The sequence below is a fragment of the Gavialis gangeticus genome, unplaced genomic scaffold, assembly GCF_001723915.1.
Source record: "Gavialis gangeticus isolate Ggan-Ray unplaced genomic scaffold, GavGan_comp1, whole genome shotgun sequence".
In the NCBI taxonomy this organism is placed as follows: domain Eukaryota; kingdom Metazoa; phylum Chordata; order Crocodylia; family Gavialidae; genus Gavialis; species Gavialis gangeticus.
Genome location: NW_017729032.1, coordinates 158724052 through 158737088, shown reverse-complemented (window position 1 = coordinate 158737088; position 13037 = coordinate 158724052). Strand labels below are relative to the sequence as shown.

Genomic DNA, 13037 nt, shown 5'->3' with positions numbered 1-13037 from the left:
CCCCCCCCCCCCCCCCCCCCCCTCTGGGGGGGGGGGGGGGGGGGGGTTGATCTGCCCTACCCCCCAGCGCCTTCCCTCCCCCCTTCCCTTCCACTGCATCAGACTTACAAGCTGGAGGCAGCTTTATTAGAAATCAGATCAGCATGGCCTATATGCCTCCTTAAATATGCCCTGAACCTGTATCTAGTAACACCAGACATGCAAACTGTACCAATCCAAAAGACTCTAAAGGGAAAGAAATACTGCACACACTTATATTTTTTAAACTGAAGCCAAAGGGTTCATAGGGTTCTCTAACCATGAAAAGCCCTCATATTAAAATCAAGGAAATGACTTTTTTTTCCTGTTGTATAGTCAAAGTATGTAGAATAACTATGGCAAGGCATGCAAAAAATTCTAGCATTAGCGTGACCAACAGCACATCTTTTTCCTTCTGCTTTAGTCTTACCTGTTGCAGACAAAGAACCAGTGTCTTCGCACACTGAATCTTGTCATTGTGCCTTGTCCTACTCAGTGTCTCTTTAATTATGTCTCCAAAATCATTATAAGTCTATTCATGCCAACAAAACAAAACAGAAGTGTCATTAACTTATGAGTGCATTAGCTCCCAATGCTTAACATAGATAACTACTAAAAACACTCCATACAATTCATAAAATATTCCTGTTTCTAGATACGTTGCTATAGGGAAACACTAATGGTGCCTGTAGACGTGTGGAGATGTTGCTTCAATGCACTGCTCCAATGTGCACTGGGCCAGGATAGCTGTGCCAGCTGCAGGGCCAGCGCATCTCACCACATGGGGGTTTAGCCAGGCAGCAGTGGGCCCCTTGCTGCCTGGGCTAACCAGGAACAAATTGCTCCTGGTCAGTGTCTAAGCATGCACTACTGTGCAGCAGCTAAAGCACCATTAATCTAGTACCTGTATTTCCTGGTACTAGCTAATGGCAGATTAGCCTAATTTACTGTGCGGCAAGTCCTGCGCACATGTAGATGGTGACACTTTATGGCACATTAGATTAGTCTAAAGCGCAGTAGAGCATCTTGTGTAGATGTGCTCAAGGAGAATTTTGCAGTGCTATTTGTGTTGCAACCACTTTTATGAATAAAAAGGAAGGATTCCAGCCGCTGGCTAACTCAGTATCTTTCACAAGCATTAGTTTCGCTTAAGAAGTTTAAATGCATTTTAAAAGCAAAGGGATCTTAATAGAAAGTCACCTTCATATAATGCTTATAGATCTCAGCTGCTGCAACCATCTCCACCACGTTATATACAATTAGCTTGCAATAAACTGCAAGAAGGCTCCTTCTCCTATGCAAGTCGTTCAGTTTGTAGCCTTCCTTCGTCCTCTCTTCCTCTTCTGTCAAGTCTAGGGAAATAAGAATGCTGAAGCTTTGTTCTAACATTTTACTCAAGGTACTTCACTTTTAAGGCTGACTTTCATCTGCATAACACAGACTCAGCTGTTCAGCCAACTCTCTGAACAACAGATGCTACTTCACTTGTGCTAGTCTATTTTTTTTTTTTGCTTATCAGAGGATACTGATGGTTTATTTCCATTTCAAAGCCCACAAATGATGACAGTATGAGCTACTCATTTACATATTCTTTCCATTCAGATCTTCAGAGGGATTTCACACTTCTACGAGCCAGAATCCTCTCGCAGGATTGCATGTGTAGCTACAGAAACATGACCAAACAATGCAAAACAAATGCCTTAAAAACACATAGAACAGAAAGAACAGACCAACTGCAACCATATCTTTATATGAAGAAATAAAAGACAGCAGTCCAGCATCCCATCAGTGACCCTACACAAATTAGCATGCATATCAAATAAGAAAAATTAATACATAAGTTTTAAGTAGTTATTAGGAAGAATGAAGGGGGGAAGGGAAATTTTTTTAATCATTATGAATATACAATCCCTCTGGAAGCCAGTAGTTCCTAAGCAGGTGACATTTGGAAACAATGAATTAGGGTTTTCAAGGCTGGTTGCTGGAGGTGGTTCTTTGGGGCAGGAAAGGATGGGAAGGTTAGACTCCTGAATTCTTCCCCTGCTGCTGCTGCCAAAAGCAACTTTATTAGTCTCTTAAGCCTATGACCATTGTGTGACCTGTTTTTGGCTTTCTACAGAATCTATGACCTGGAACCCACCAGAGGTAGAAGGCTGGCCAAAAGTAAATGATGGCTCAGAAATGGCTCATTGAAAAAAGTACCCCCTGCTCAAGACAGGATCATCCTTGTCTAAACCACCCCAGCCAAGGGCTTGTTTAACCTACACTTAAAAGCTTTTGATGATGAAGAGTCTGCAACTTCGCTATATACCGTATATAATCTGTTCCAGGCATTTTCCTTTTACAATTTTCTTTGTAGCAGTTTAATCCCATTCCTTCTTGTCCTGCCCCTGTGCACAAAGCCTGGTTCATCACCATCTGCAGTCACAACCCTTTTGTATTTGAAAACTTCTCAAACTTCCCCTCTCAATCTTTTCTCCAGACTGAAGAGCACCGGTTCTCTCAAAATTTCCTTTATGTCATGTTATCTGGAGCTCAAATGAACACACGACCACTTTTGGATGAAGGAATTTCTCAAGACTGTTGAAGGAGGGGCAGGGAGCAGGATAGCTGGGTACCTTTGTGTGGAGGACTAAAGAACTGAAAAAATACAATTCCTTACATCCAGTTTCTCAGAGCACATTGCTTTCTGATGTCCTTAATGTCTTAAAAGGTTACAGCCCCTTCAGAATCAGGTCACAAAACAAAATGGCATTTTCAGCCTCATTTGTACATTCTTATTTTGAATATGCCTGAAAACAGTAAAGAAGTACCAGGTAGCATAAATCTTTCTGCAAAATCAATCCCAGTCAAACACCACGTGCTGACCTTATAGAACAAGTCTGGAGCAAAAAAACATCAACTGAGTCTCACTGCCAAAGCACAAAAGCCTCCAGGAGAGTGATTAATAGTATCATTCTAGCTTTTTACAATCTATTACAGGATTTTACATGACTGCCCCTCACTGTACCAACTCAGTCATTTAAAAACAATTAAAAATATTCCCTCTAGTTAGGTCCCAGGGGACATAAATCTGAGTACAGTACAATGATCCCTTCCATTTACATTACAACTAAAGCTGCTGCATATGAAAGGGGCCAAAAAAAGTTAGAGCAGTCCCTCTGCCTGACAATGTCAAATGCAGAGGATGAATGGCATCAACAAATGGTGGTTTACTTCCTTGCCAAGGTGGCTGACCTTTGAATTCTTCCTCCTCCTCCGTGAACACATGATCCTGGATAAACAAGAGCATTTTTGACTGAAGGGACATGCTGGGAAGATACTCCAGGAGACCTACAGCTTCATCAGAGCTTGAATTTTGGTGACTCAAGATCAGCAGCAAATCACAGAGTATCATGAAGGCCTATAATATACACATATATCAAACAAACAAAAAAAACAAACAAGGATTTAGGGCTTTGTAAAGAAGTTGCCAGAACCATACTATTTTAATTTCATCACTATCATCAACCATAATGAATAGGGGGTAGCTTCTGTCCTGCTTCTTATCACCTCTTTTCCTTTCCAGGTCCCAGGTTTCTCACGGCCCACTTCTAAGACAGATGAGCTTCATGGGAGTAAATGTTTATATACACCATTCACCAGCAGCTGATTTAGAAACCTAGAACTGAAAGGGGCCTCCCCAAGCCACTGAGTCTAGTACCTGCATTCACAGGCAACCATTTGTACAGAGAGTCCTACAAGTCATCCACTCAAACCCACAGGCACAACACATTGTAAGAATGAGAAGCTGAACTCTCTCATGTGCAATTTCTTCTTGTTATACGCAAGTCAAGCTATTAGGCACCATGGGCATCTATGCACATGCAGTGAGGCTGCTCCGACACACTGTAATTACAGCGTGTCGGAGCAGACTCCAGCATCTTGCATATTAGTGTCTCCACGCTGCAAAACGGCAGTCTGGGCACTTTAACTAAAGCCTATTTGATGCCGATATGTGAGATGCTGACACACAAGACGTGCTGAGAGCCACTCTAATTAAAGCCCCTCCCCCCGGAGCACGTGTATAAATACCCTCTACTTTGGTTTTTCCATTTCTGCAGGTGCATTCTCAACAACCAAGCCCCATCTTACCCAGTGTTTTTAAAGAAAAAATGGCAGCAATAAATACATTGCCACCAGCAAGAAAGTCCAGATTGGGGGTCAACCACTTTTTTGGGCAAAGTGCCAAAAACAACGGCAACCTCAGCTTGTAAGGTGTAAGAGTGCCAGGGGGAGACGGCTGGGGAGCTGTGAGAGCCCAATTGTTGTTGTGGTAGTGCAGCCCTGGCCCCTTCCCCACTGTCTGTCCCACAGTGCATATGCCAAGCAAAATGCCTTTGTGTGCCACACTCTGACACCCATGCCAGAGGTCGCCTACCCCAGTCCAGATTATTAAACTGCAAGAAAATCCACTTCAGCAACAGGTATTAAAGAAGACCATGCAACAGCCAGGATACAAGGGCCAGACAGCACATAAACATCAAAAATATTTTTAAAAGAACAAAAATTTAATTTTCTTGAGTCAAATTGGCAATTCCCATTTCATCAGGCAATCCCAGAAGACCATGATACCACTTCTCAGGCGACGCTGGCATTTTTAATGGTTCAGTCACAAACAGTAAACTACCCCAAATCCCCTTCCCTGCACACAAGGTTGGCATCCATCTCCATGTGGGAAGATGAAGGCAGGCAGTTGGTGGCAGGAACTGGGATTACGATTCAGGGGTTTGTAGCACCCATCCCTGTGATCAACCTTCATCTCCACAGAGCTCACCACAGTGCCAGGATTCCCCACCAGAGCCCAGGGGAGGCCTGATGGATCAATGGGCCCAGATGAGAGAACTGCAGGCTGCAAGAGAACCGCTTGTGGGTTACACGCCACCAGTTGGACAGCCCTGTTTTATAGGATATCGGATTAAGTTGGTTGTAAAATTTAAAGCACAAGAACAACAACAAAAACAAAAAAGACATTGAGCAAATCAACACATGGCATCTATAAAATGCAGTGGTGAAATCCTGCTGTGGCAGTGGTAGCAACATGCAACAGACATGGCATCGTGGGGCTGGAAGGGACCCTCAAGGTTTATTTATGCTGTGAACAGGGATCACTATTGCCCTGGGAATAAACAAGGCAGTCTATGAACAGATCACAACAGAAATGGCAGGCCAGGGACATGACCATGACTATGCCAAGTACCGGGCCAAGTGCAAGGTACTGAGGCAACAGTTCACAAGGACTCAGGACAGCATCCATGTGTCAGGCTCACACAGCATCACATGCATCTGCTACAAGGAAATACCCCATATCTTCACAGTTAATGACACGGTCATGTCTGAAAATGTACCAAACAGAGAGGCACACACCACCAAGGAGAGCAATGACGACTCCAACATGACTGTGGTTGAAGACATGCAGCCCTCCCAAGCCAGCACAACCACCCAGGCATTGAGCCAGATTACAGACTTGCCAACCACCATGTAAACTCTGAAATGGGCCTGGGCTCAGACAACAAAGACCTAGAGTTCCCTGTCCCCCTCATCTTCAGCATCCCTGCCAGTGCATTCCCAACATGAAGCCAGTGTCCCACCAAATCCAACCCCCTACAGGACAAATCCTGCTTCCAAAGATGGTAAGTGTCACTCCACCATTACAGTTGGGTAAGTAGAGGTCGAGCAACAGAGTTGGGGGGAGGGGGCAGGAGGGGTGAAGAGCCAGAGCACTCCCAGTGAAACCTCAATGACTAGTTGGGTAGTTGAACCGCAGTCCCCTTCCCCCCAACCCATTCCCCTGCAGAACTGCAGTTTGAGTCTGTGCTGAAACTGCATGGCTGTACTTGGGGACTGCACCACTGTGCTCCCTTGGCCATGCCCTGAACCATAAGGGTAATGAACTAATAGCTACCACTATGATTAAAATGGTCAATCAATGGAACTGACATTGTTTCTGTACTGTGGGTCCCAGTTCAGTTCGGCAGTGATTGATGCCATTTAGAGTAAGTGCCCACTTAATGCTTCATCTATCCCCCTACCAAAAACACAACAGCAGTGGTACACAGCTACAGGGACCCTCCCTGCTGCCCCTAGCCTCCCACCCAGAGCTCAAGGTAAGATATTAAGGTTGCAGCCTTCACTCCCATGCAAACAACTCATTAAAACAGCCACTTGGTCAGTTAATGCAGACCACCATGGCAGTTCAGGTTCTCCTGTAAGTGGCCACAGCATTGGTAGCACTATTTCAGTCAAAGGGGCCCTGGATTCATGTAGGTAGTTGAAGTGAAGGAGAAGTAGCAGACCCTCAATGCTGAAAACATTTTCAGCATCCACCCCACCCCGATTCTCCAGCACGTCACACACAGCACATACGGTTGTAGGCTCTTCACAACAATGATTGGCCAATCCCCTCAAGGCAGGAGGGGGTACAGGGAGGGGGTTGCATGCTCCGTTTGCGTTCTCACGCTGTGCATGTTGAGCAGTGCAGCAGCTGCTTCTCTTCAGTCTTTGCAAGTTATTGGCTAACAGTTAAACTAGACACAGATTGATCCCACCCCAGAGTGTCCCAGCTGGGGCATGCAAGGTGGTCATAGCGTGTAGTGAGGTATGCCACCAGGCATTCCCTGACTATCCAGGGAAGAAACAAACATGCCTGCCCTCTTCATGAGTCAAAGTCATCAGGGACCACCACTTCTTGCAGTAAGAGGCAAGCAAAGTCCAGTGGACTGCCTTGTGCAGCAATGAACAGGTGCCACTACTGCTGTGGGGTCAGATGGTTCAGGATGACATCAGCCAGGGTGTCAGCATCCTGCGGCTATAGACAAGGGGCATTAGGGGGTCCCAAAAAAATAGACCACACTCAATGCCAGCCTAAAGGAGCAGAATGCACTCCACCAAGCATGGCCCCACCCATCTCAACTGGCAAGCCAGGTATTTCACAGCCCCCATGGGATTTAGGGACCTTGGCCCCTTGCTATGCCGAAAGACTGTTTGTCTATGGCTTGTTAAGCATGCCCCACTGCTTCCTTGGGTCCCAAAGGACCAAAAGGTGGAGGAGGAACTTACTATGTTGAGAATCGGCAGGTCAAATGAGCCCATCAGCTGGCTGAATGGCTTTGAAAGTGGCAACTTTTGTTGGGGAGTTTCTACGCTATCAGGTGAGAATTGACAAAAACAATGAGCTCCTGTTCATCCTCCTCTACTTTCAGGCCCGACAACTTCACGTGGTGGCAATGGCACCTCAGGGGCAAGACAAAAGGCCAAGAACATGGTTAGAGACCAGTGTCCAGAAAGCTTCCAGGCAAAGGAAGCCCCACGCCTGCCCAAAGATGGGCATGCTAGCATCTCTGATAGAGGCCAGCCACTACTGCTTTGGGGAGGCCAGGCAACGCAGGGAGGAAGAGTGAATATACTGCCACCAAATGCTTGTCCATGGTCAGGCACAGGATTAAGGAGTCACACCACTATGTGACATGCAACCCACCAGGCAGCATGCAGAGGCCAAGCTGCTGTTGCTGAGCATATAAATGAGACATTCAAGGAGTCCATGAAAGTTGAGCAGGAATCCACAGATCACCTCGCATCTTTCCTGAACCTGCAGAAGGTATCCTTGCTGTTCTCTGCAGCACCCCACAGTTTAACACATAAGGGGGACTGTCCAGCAGCTCCTGGGGACAATGCTGCCCCTGGGCTTCCCTGTCCTACAGGGCTCCCCCACAGCAAGAGCAAGCAACCTGTAGCTGTCAGGCAAGTAGGTCGTACCCCCTGAATAGTGGTGTGTTCAGCAGTGGCTGCTGCCAGGCTGTGGCTGCACCAGATCTGTGATAATTCACATTAATGGGGAAGTGACAGGTTTCACCAATGTGGGTTTATAGGGTTATTGGTATTTTTTTTTATAATCCATTTATTTACTTGTTCCACTAACCTGCCTTCATATTTCTGTTGTGCTGTTTAATAAATGTTGTGTCTCTTGTCAAAACTGTGGAACTGTGGCCGTGCCATTCACCGCATACACGAGGCAAGACAGTTTCAGGGGCGTGGAAAGCTCCCCAAAAAGCTGCTTGATACAATGTCTGCCTGTCCCAGCACCAGCTGTGTCTCCTTCCCTCCCTCCCTCCCACCCAGAAGCTGGCTCTGACAGCCCAGAACTCATCAAAAAAAAAAGAAGAAGGGCAGAAGCTGTGCACAGCAACACAAGATGTTCCTCCTTCCCTGTCTATCTCCTTCCCCTCACCCTCCACCCAGATCTGGAAGGGCAGGGTCTGGAGAAGCCCACACACACAGCACAGATTTTTCAACATCTCCCTTCACTGCACCCCTTCCACATCCCCAGAATTACAGCTCAGCACCCAACTGAGTCAGCCCCCTCCTACACAATCTCCACCCCTCAACACACCCCTGCACATACTGGAGACAATCACACAATAGCACTAGTTCAGCCAATAGGGTTTAATTGTGTACCAGAGATCATCCTACTGTTTTGATCCTCAGCCCAGAGCCTGGCACACTAAGTCAGTCAGTGTCTCATGCACACAGCACCAGGCAACAAGACTCCATTTGAGAATTCATAGGCACAGCATCTGAAGGAGCCAGGGGATGGTCCACCCTCACTACCAGGGGCTGCTCTCTCAGCCTCACAGATATGCAGCAGACCATAAACCAGGACATGTTGCACTCACTGGCATCCACGCGTGACCTCAGGAACCTCAGGTGAGCCTCTAGACCCCAAAAGCATGTTGCAGCCTTTCTACAGGTACTGCAGAAAGTGATTAAACAATTAAACAATTGGCTTTGCAAGTCACAACTTTTGTTGCGGAGTTTCTACGTTGCGACTTGCAAAGCCAGTAATTAAACAATTCCTTCAAGGTATCCAGCGAATGGCTTCATTAGCCAGGGGTGCAGTGAGTAGGTAGAGTCCCCAGTTACTAGTGGGTCCACTGCCTGAAGCACTATCAAGATATAGCCCTTCCAGCTGATGAATTTATGGGCATGACATACAGGGGAAAGGATGGCAATATGTGTGCCACTGACAGCCCCAACACATCTGGGAAACCCTAGGCTGGCAAGACCCATCCACAACCTGCTGGGGGTCAGCACAGCATATGATGCACAGGGCCATCCCCCACTGGATCACCAGACACATCTTCAGCACTGCTGTCTGGGGTCATAAACTTCCATACAGCAATGCAACACACTTCTCCACAGATAAGGGCACATGCATTACTGTTGCCCATAGCCACTACGCGTGAGGCAAGCTTGGCACAGGTCTTCACAACGGTGCCCCTGGACACGTGGAAATTTGCATGGCACTGCTCGTCATCCCAGGTAGCCATGATGATCCATTCTTACCAGTTGCTGCTCGTCTCCCTGGCCCAGAAACACTGCCTCACCATAATGTCCTGACCTGAGGCCAAAATATCTTCAGGGCAGCAACTGCTGCCATAGCTTAGGACTACCAGATAGCCACAAATTGTCCACTGCTGGCACTGAATGCACACATGAGCTTCTTTCCAATAAGTGCTTCTCCCATGCTCTTGGACGCCATCAGAGATGACCAATGCTCTCTTTTCTACTCAGCCTCACTCCTTCCTTTTTCATGTCTTTATGATAAGGTACTTGGCAGAATTCGCAGATTCATTAGAATCTGACAGGTCATGCCATAAGCACTTCCACTATGGCCTCAAACTTGCAACTATGCACCTTAGCACCCATGCCACTTCAGCCCCCCCATAGTCCTGCTTATGAATCAAGACACTGAGACAAGAAGGTCCACAAGGCAACAGCCAAGTAAGACTCCATAGCAGCCAAAGGTGGTAGAAGCTCCAGGTCAGTCATTGGTGGCAGCACAAATGCAGTGGAAATACAGGCAGGCAGTCAGGGGCACAAGTTGTGCCACAAATCAAAGCACAACATTTTGCTACCAACAATTTGAATATCCTACCAGCACTTTCCTTGACACTGGCAGAGTTGGGGGAACCTACAGGCACTTGACCAGTACAAAGTTAGTTGGTATGTGTGCTCACTTGGGCCACTTGCTGGTAAAAGAGTGGCAATGCATCCAGCCACTCTAAAACCAACTGGAAGGGCAATGTGTGGGCATGCCAATCCAACAACTTCTCCATTCTCTGGTCCCAGAATAAAAATGCAATATCTGTTTATAAAGTTATTTCAACTCCTACGCACTCTCCCTAAATCATCTGAGACCAATGCTTATCCACTCTCTTCTTGAAAACCTCCAGTGAAGAAGATTTTACAATTTTCCTAAGCTCCAATACCTTACTGAGCAACAGAATACTCCATTTGTGTTTGCAGTTTACTTTTAATTAGCCCTGGTCACTGATCTAAAATGTGCACAGAAGTAGTTGCACTTATGTTCTTGTGCAGGGCATGGTGGGTTTTTTTAGTGTTCTCATCCATATAAAAGATCCTTTACAATAGTTTAAAAAACAACACAAAGGATTACTCAGCAAAGAGGCAAAAAAGGAAACACATGAGCACCAATAGCACCAATACATCTGAGAAAAAATAAAGAAGAAATAAGATTTACTGGGGGAGTAAAAAACACAAGTTTAAAAACACAAGCCCACAAAAAAAATGGAAGTAGCACTGACCTTTTCACTTAAATCTTTGTTTTTATGGCTGAGGTAGCATGTGCAGATCTGACAGAAAAGCCTTAACTCCCTTCTCAATGCCAAGAGAGTCTCCTAAAGCATGTGCAGAAGGAGAGGACACAACTTAAAGCTTTGACAGGTAAATTCTCAAGTGAATAAGCTTAAAACATTGTATTTTTTTCTCTAACAATGTAATTCATTCAAACAAGAAACATGCTGATGGTAAGGACCTGAACTGGCTCAATCTTTTACTTGCATCGGTTGTCCGATTATAAAAAATTACTATGCTGTCTTTCTAACAGAGATCACATCTGTGACAGGACTTACAACCCACTAGCAAAAAAACAAACAATTTTTCCTAATCAGTGCTAGAAGTGACAGATGCTGGGACATACAAACTCTTTAAACTGGTAGTCAGATTCATACTGTTGTACTAGGCAAGTCATTCCAACTCTCTGATCTAGGGGTTTTTTCACCCGTGGGTGTCTACCAGTATCTAATCATCAGCCCTTCATCACAATGCCAGCAAGGCACCTTTCAAAGTTAATGAAATAAGCCTTGCACATCCCTGTGAGATGGAGAACACCACCCATTCTACAGAAGGGAACTTTGGCACAGAGAGGCCACATTATTTGCCTGTGGTCACATAAAAAGTTTGTGTTCTATTTGTTATGTTGTGGCAAGAACTTAAGCTTGGTGTAAATGAGTGCAGTTCCCTTTGAAATCAATGAGAGTGCATGTTTTTACATCTGAGCTAAATTTCTTGAGATTTAAAATAAGGAAGGAGGATCCACTTTAGTGTAAGCCAGGAAAGAAGAGAGAAGAGAAGAAGAATGCTATGAACTGATGGAGGAGATGGTGCCAGAGTTGCTTTACAGGAGCAAAATGTTTTGAACACTGGCTGCACCTCTGCTGACACTAGGATTTGGCTGTGTGGGGAGGGATACGGACCTTATTCTGCAAGTCTAACCAAATCTGGAGAAAGAAAAGAATTCAAAAAGCTGCTATATGAGTCAGGAAAGCTGAGTTTTATCAGAGTTGAAATGTTTTAAAGAAATGATGAGCATGGAAAGCTAGCCAGGGGCAGGAGCAGAATGTCAGCCAGGCACAGGAGTTCACCCCTCCTAGGCTAGTCTCATCAGATCTGTCCTATCTAATGCACTTCAATCAAACAGAAAAAAATAAAGATATGGACTTCCCTGTTCATTTTTTATTCTGTAGAGGATGGTGGACTGAAGAAAGTAGTTCTCAGTGCAGCCAGAAACCTCTATCAAGGGTAACAACTCAAAGTTGTTGTTTCTGCTTTTACAAGAATCAAAGTATATAAGTTCTCATCTTTCTAAGAGGAAACTGAAATGTCCCTAACATTACAAAATATCAAATTGTTTCCCTGAAAATTACCTTTGCTTAGGAAAAAAGAACATCTAGCAAGCAGCTTTTGTCTCTATCCAAAGTCAGGATTTAGCAACCCAAATGCATGCACTAAAAACCCAAATGAGCTGGTTAAATTATGCCCGTGCAAAAGGTTAATATTGGAAGAAGTACAGAATTTTGTAAAGATTGAGAGAGACAAATGTCTGAACTGATTTTGCTTTCTCCAAGGAAATATGCATATCACCTGCTTGAGAAAGCTTGTCCCTGCCAGCCATCAAAAGGTAGGAAAATCTATTTAAACCTTTAAAGCATAACCCTTGGTTTCACAATCTTTTTCAGGGCCAACCTTGGAAGAAGGCCTCTCCCCAACTGCAACCAGCTGCCACAGGAGAGCAAAGTATGTGCACTGTAAAGCTGGTAGAATCATCTGCAAGTAAAAAAAGACACAGATCTCTCTTTCAATAACATGAAATGCCACAAAGCAAATGTTCAGAACTAAATGAAAAAAGAAAACAGGATCTTACCCTCTGCATGCTGCTTCTACTGCAGCGCGAGGCACTTCATTTCCCAAAACACACTCAGTCAGTTTACGTTTAACTATGACCTCCCTAGAAATTATGATTCTGTAAAACACTTACGTTTCCTCAACTTCAAATGGAACTTACTTACGTGCCTCCATGCTTTGCTGAATTAGAGCTCAGATTTAGAATCATAGGAAAGTAGGACTAGAAGGGACTTCACAAGGTCACCTAGTCCAGCCCTATGTTCAGAGCAGGATCGTACTCGACTAAAACACCCCAGCCAAGTGTCTGCTTAACCTGCCCTTGACCATTCAAAGGATGGAGATTCCACAACTTCTCTAGGTAGCCTGTTCCAGTGCTTGACTACCCTCATAGTCAGAAAGCTATTAATGCCTAGCAGAGCTCATTACCTCGCAATCCTGGACAGCATCTCTATCTCAGAACAGAATGTTCAGGCTGACAACACACGGACTACAGTTTA

The 13037-nt window shown here is 45.2% G+C and overlaps 1 protein-coding gene across 4 annotated transcripts in view; it reads right to left on the bottom strand.

The window, feature by feature from the left end:
- LOC109302575 (cohesin subunit SA-2-like) overlaps positions 1 to 13037 on the bottom strand; it is a 97761-nt gene that overhangs the window by 10598 nt on the left and 74126 nt on the right. For all 4 annotated transcript variants that reach the window (XM_019524168.1, XM_019524165.1, XM_019524167.1 and 1 more), the window contains 5 exons: positions 12382 to 12462; positions 10662 to 10754; positions 3256 to 3421; positions 1219 to 1370; positions 449 to 550 (listed from right to left, as the gene is read on the bottom strand). In XM_019524168.1, the coding sequence (XP_019379713.1) occupies positions 449 to 550; positions 1219 to 1370; positions 3256 to 3421; positions 10662 to 10754; positions 12382 to 12462 (594 nt within the window). The remainder of the gene's footprint in view (positions 1 to 448; positions 551 to 1218; positions 1371 to 3255; positions 3422 to 10661; positions 10755 to 12381; positions 12463 to 13037) is intronic.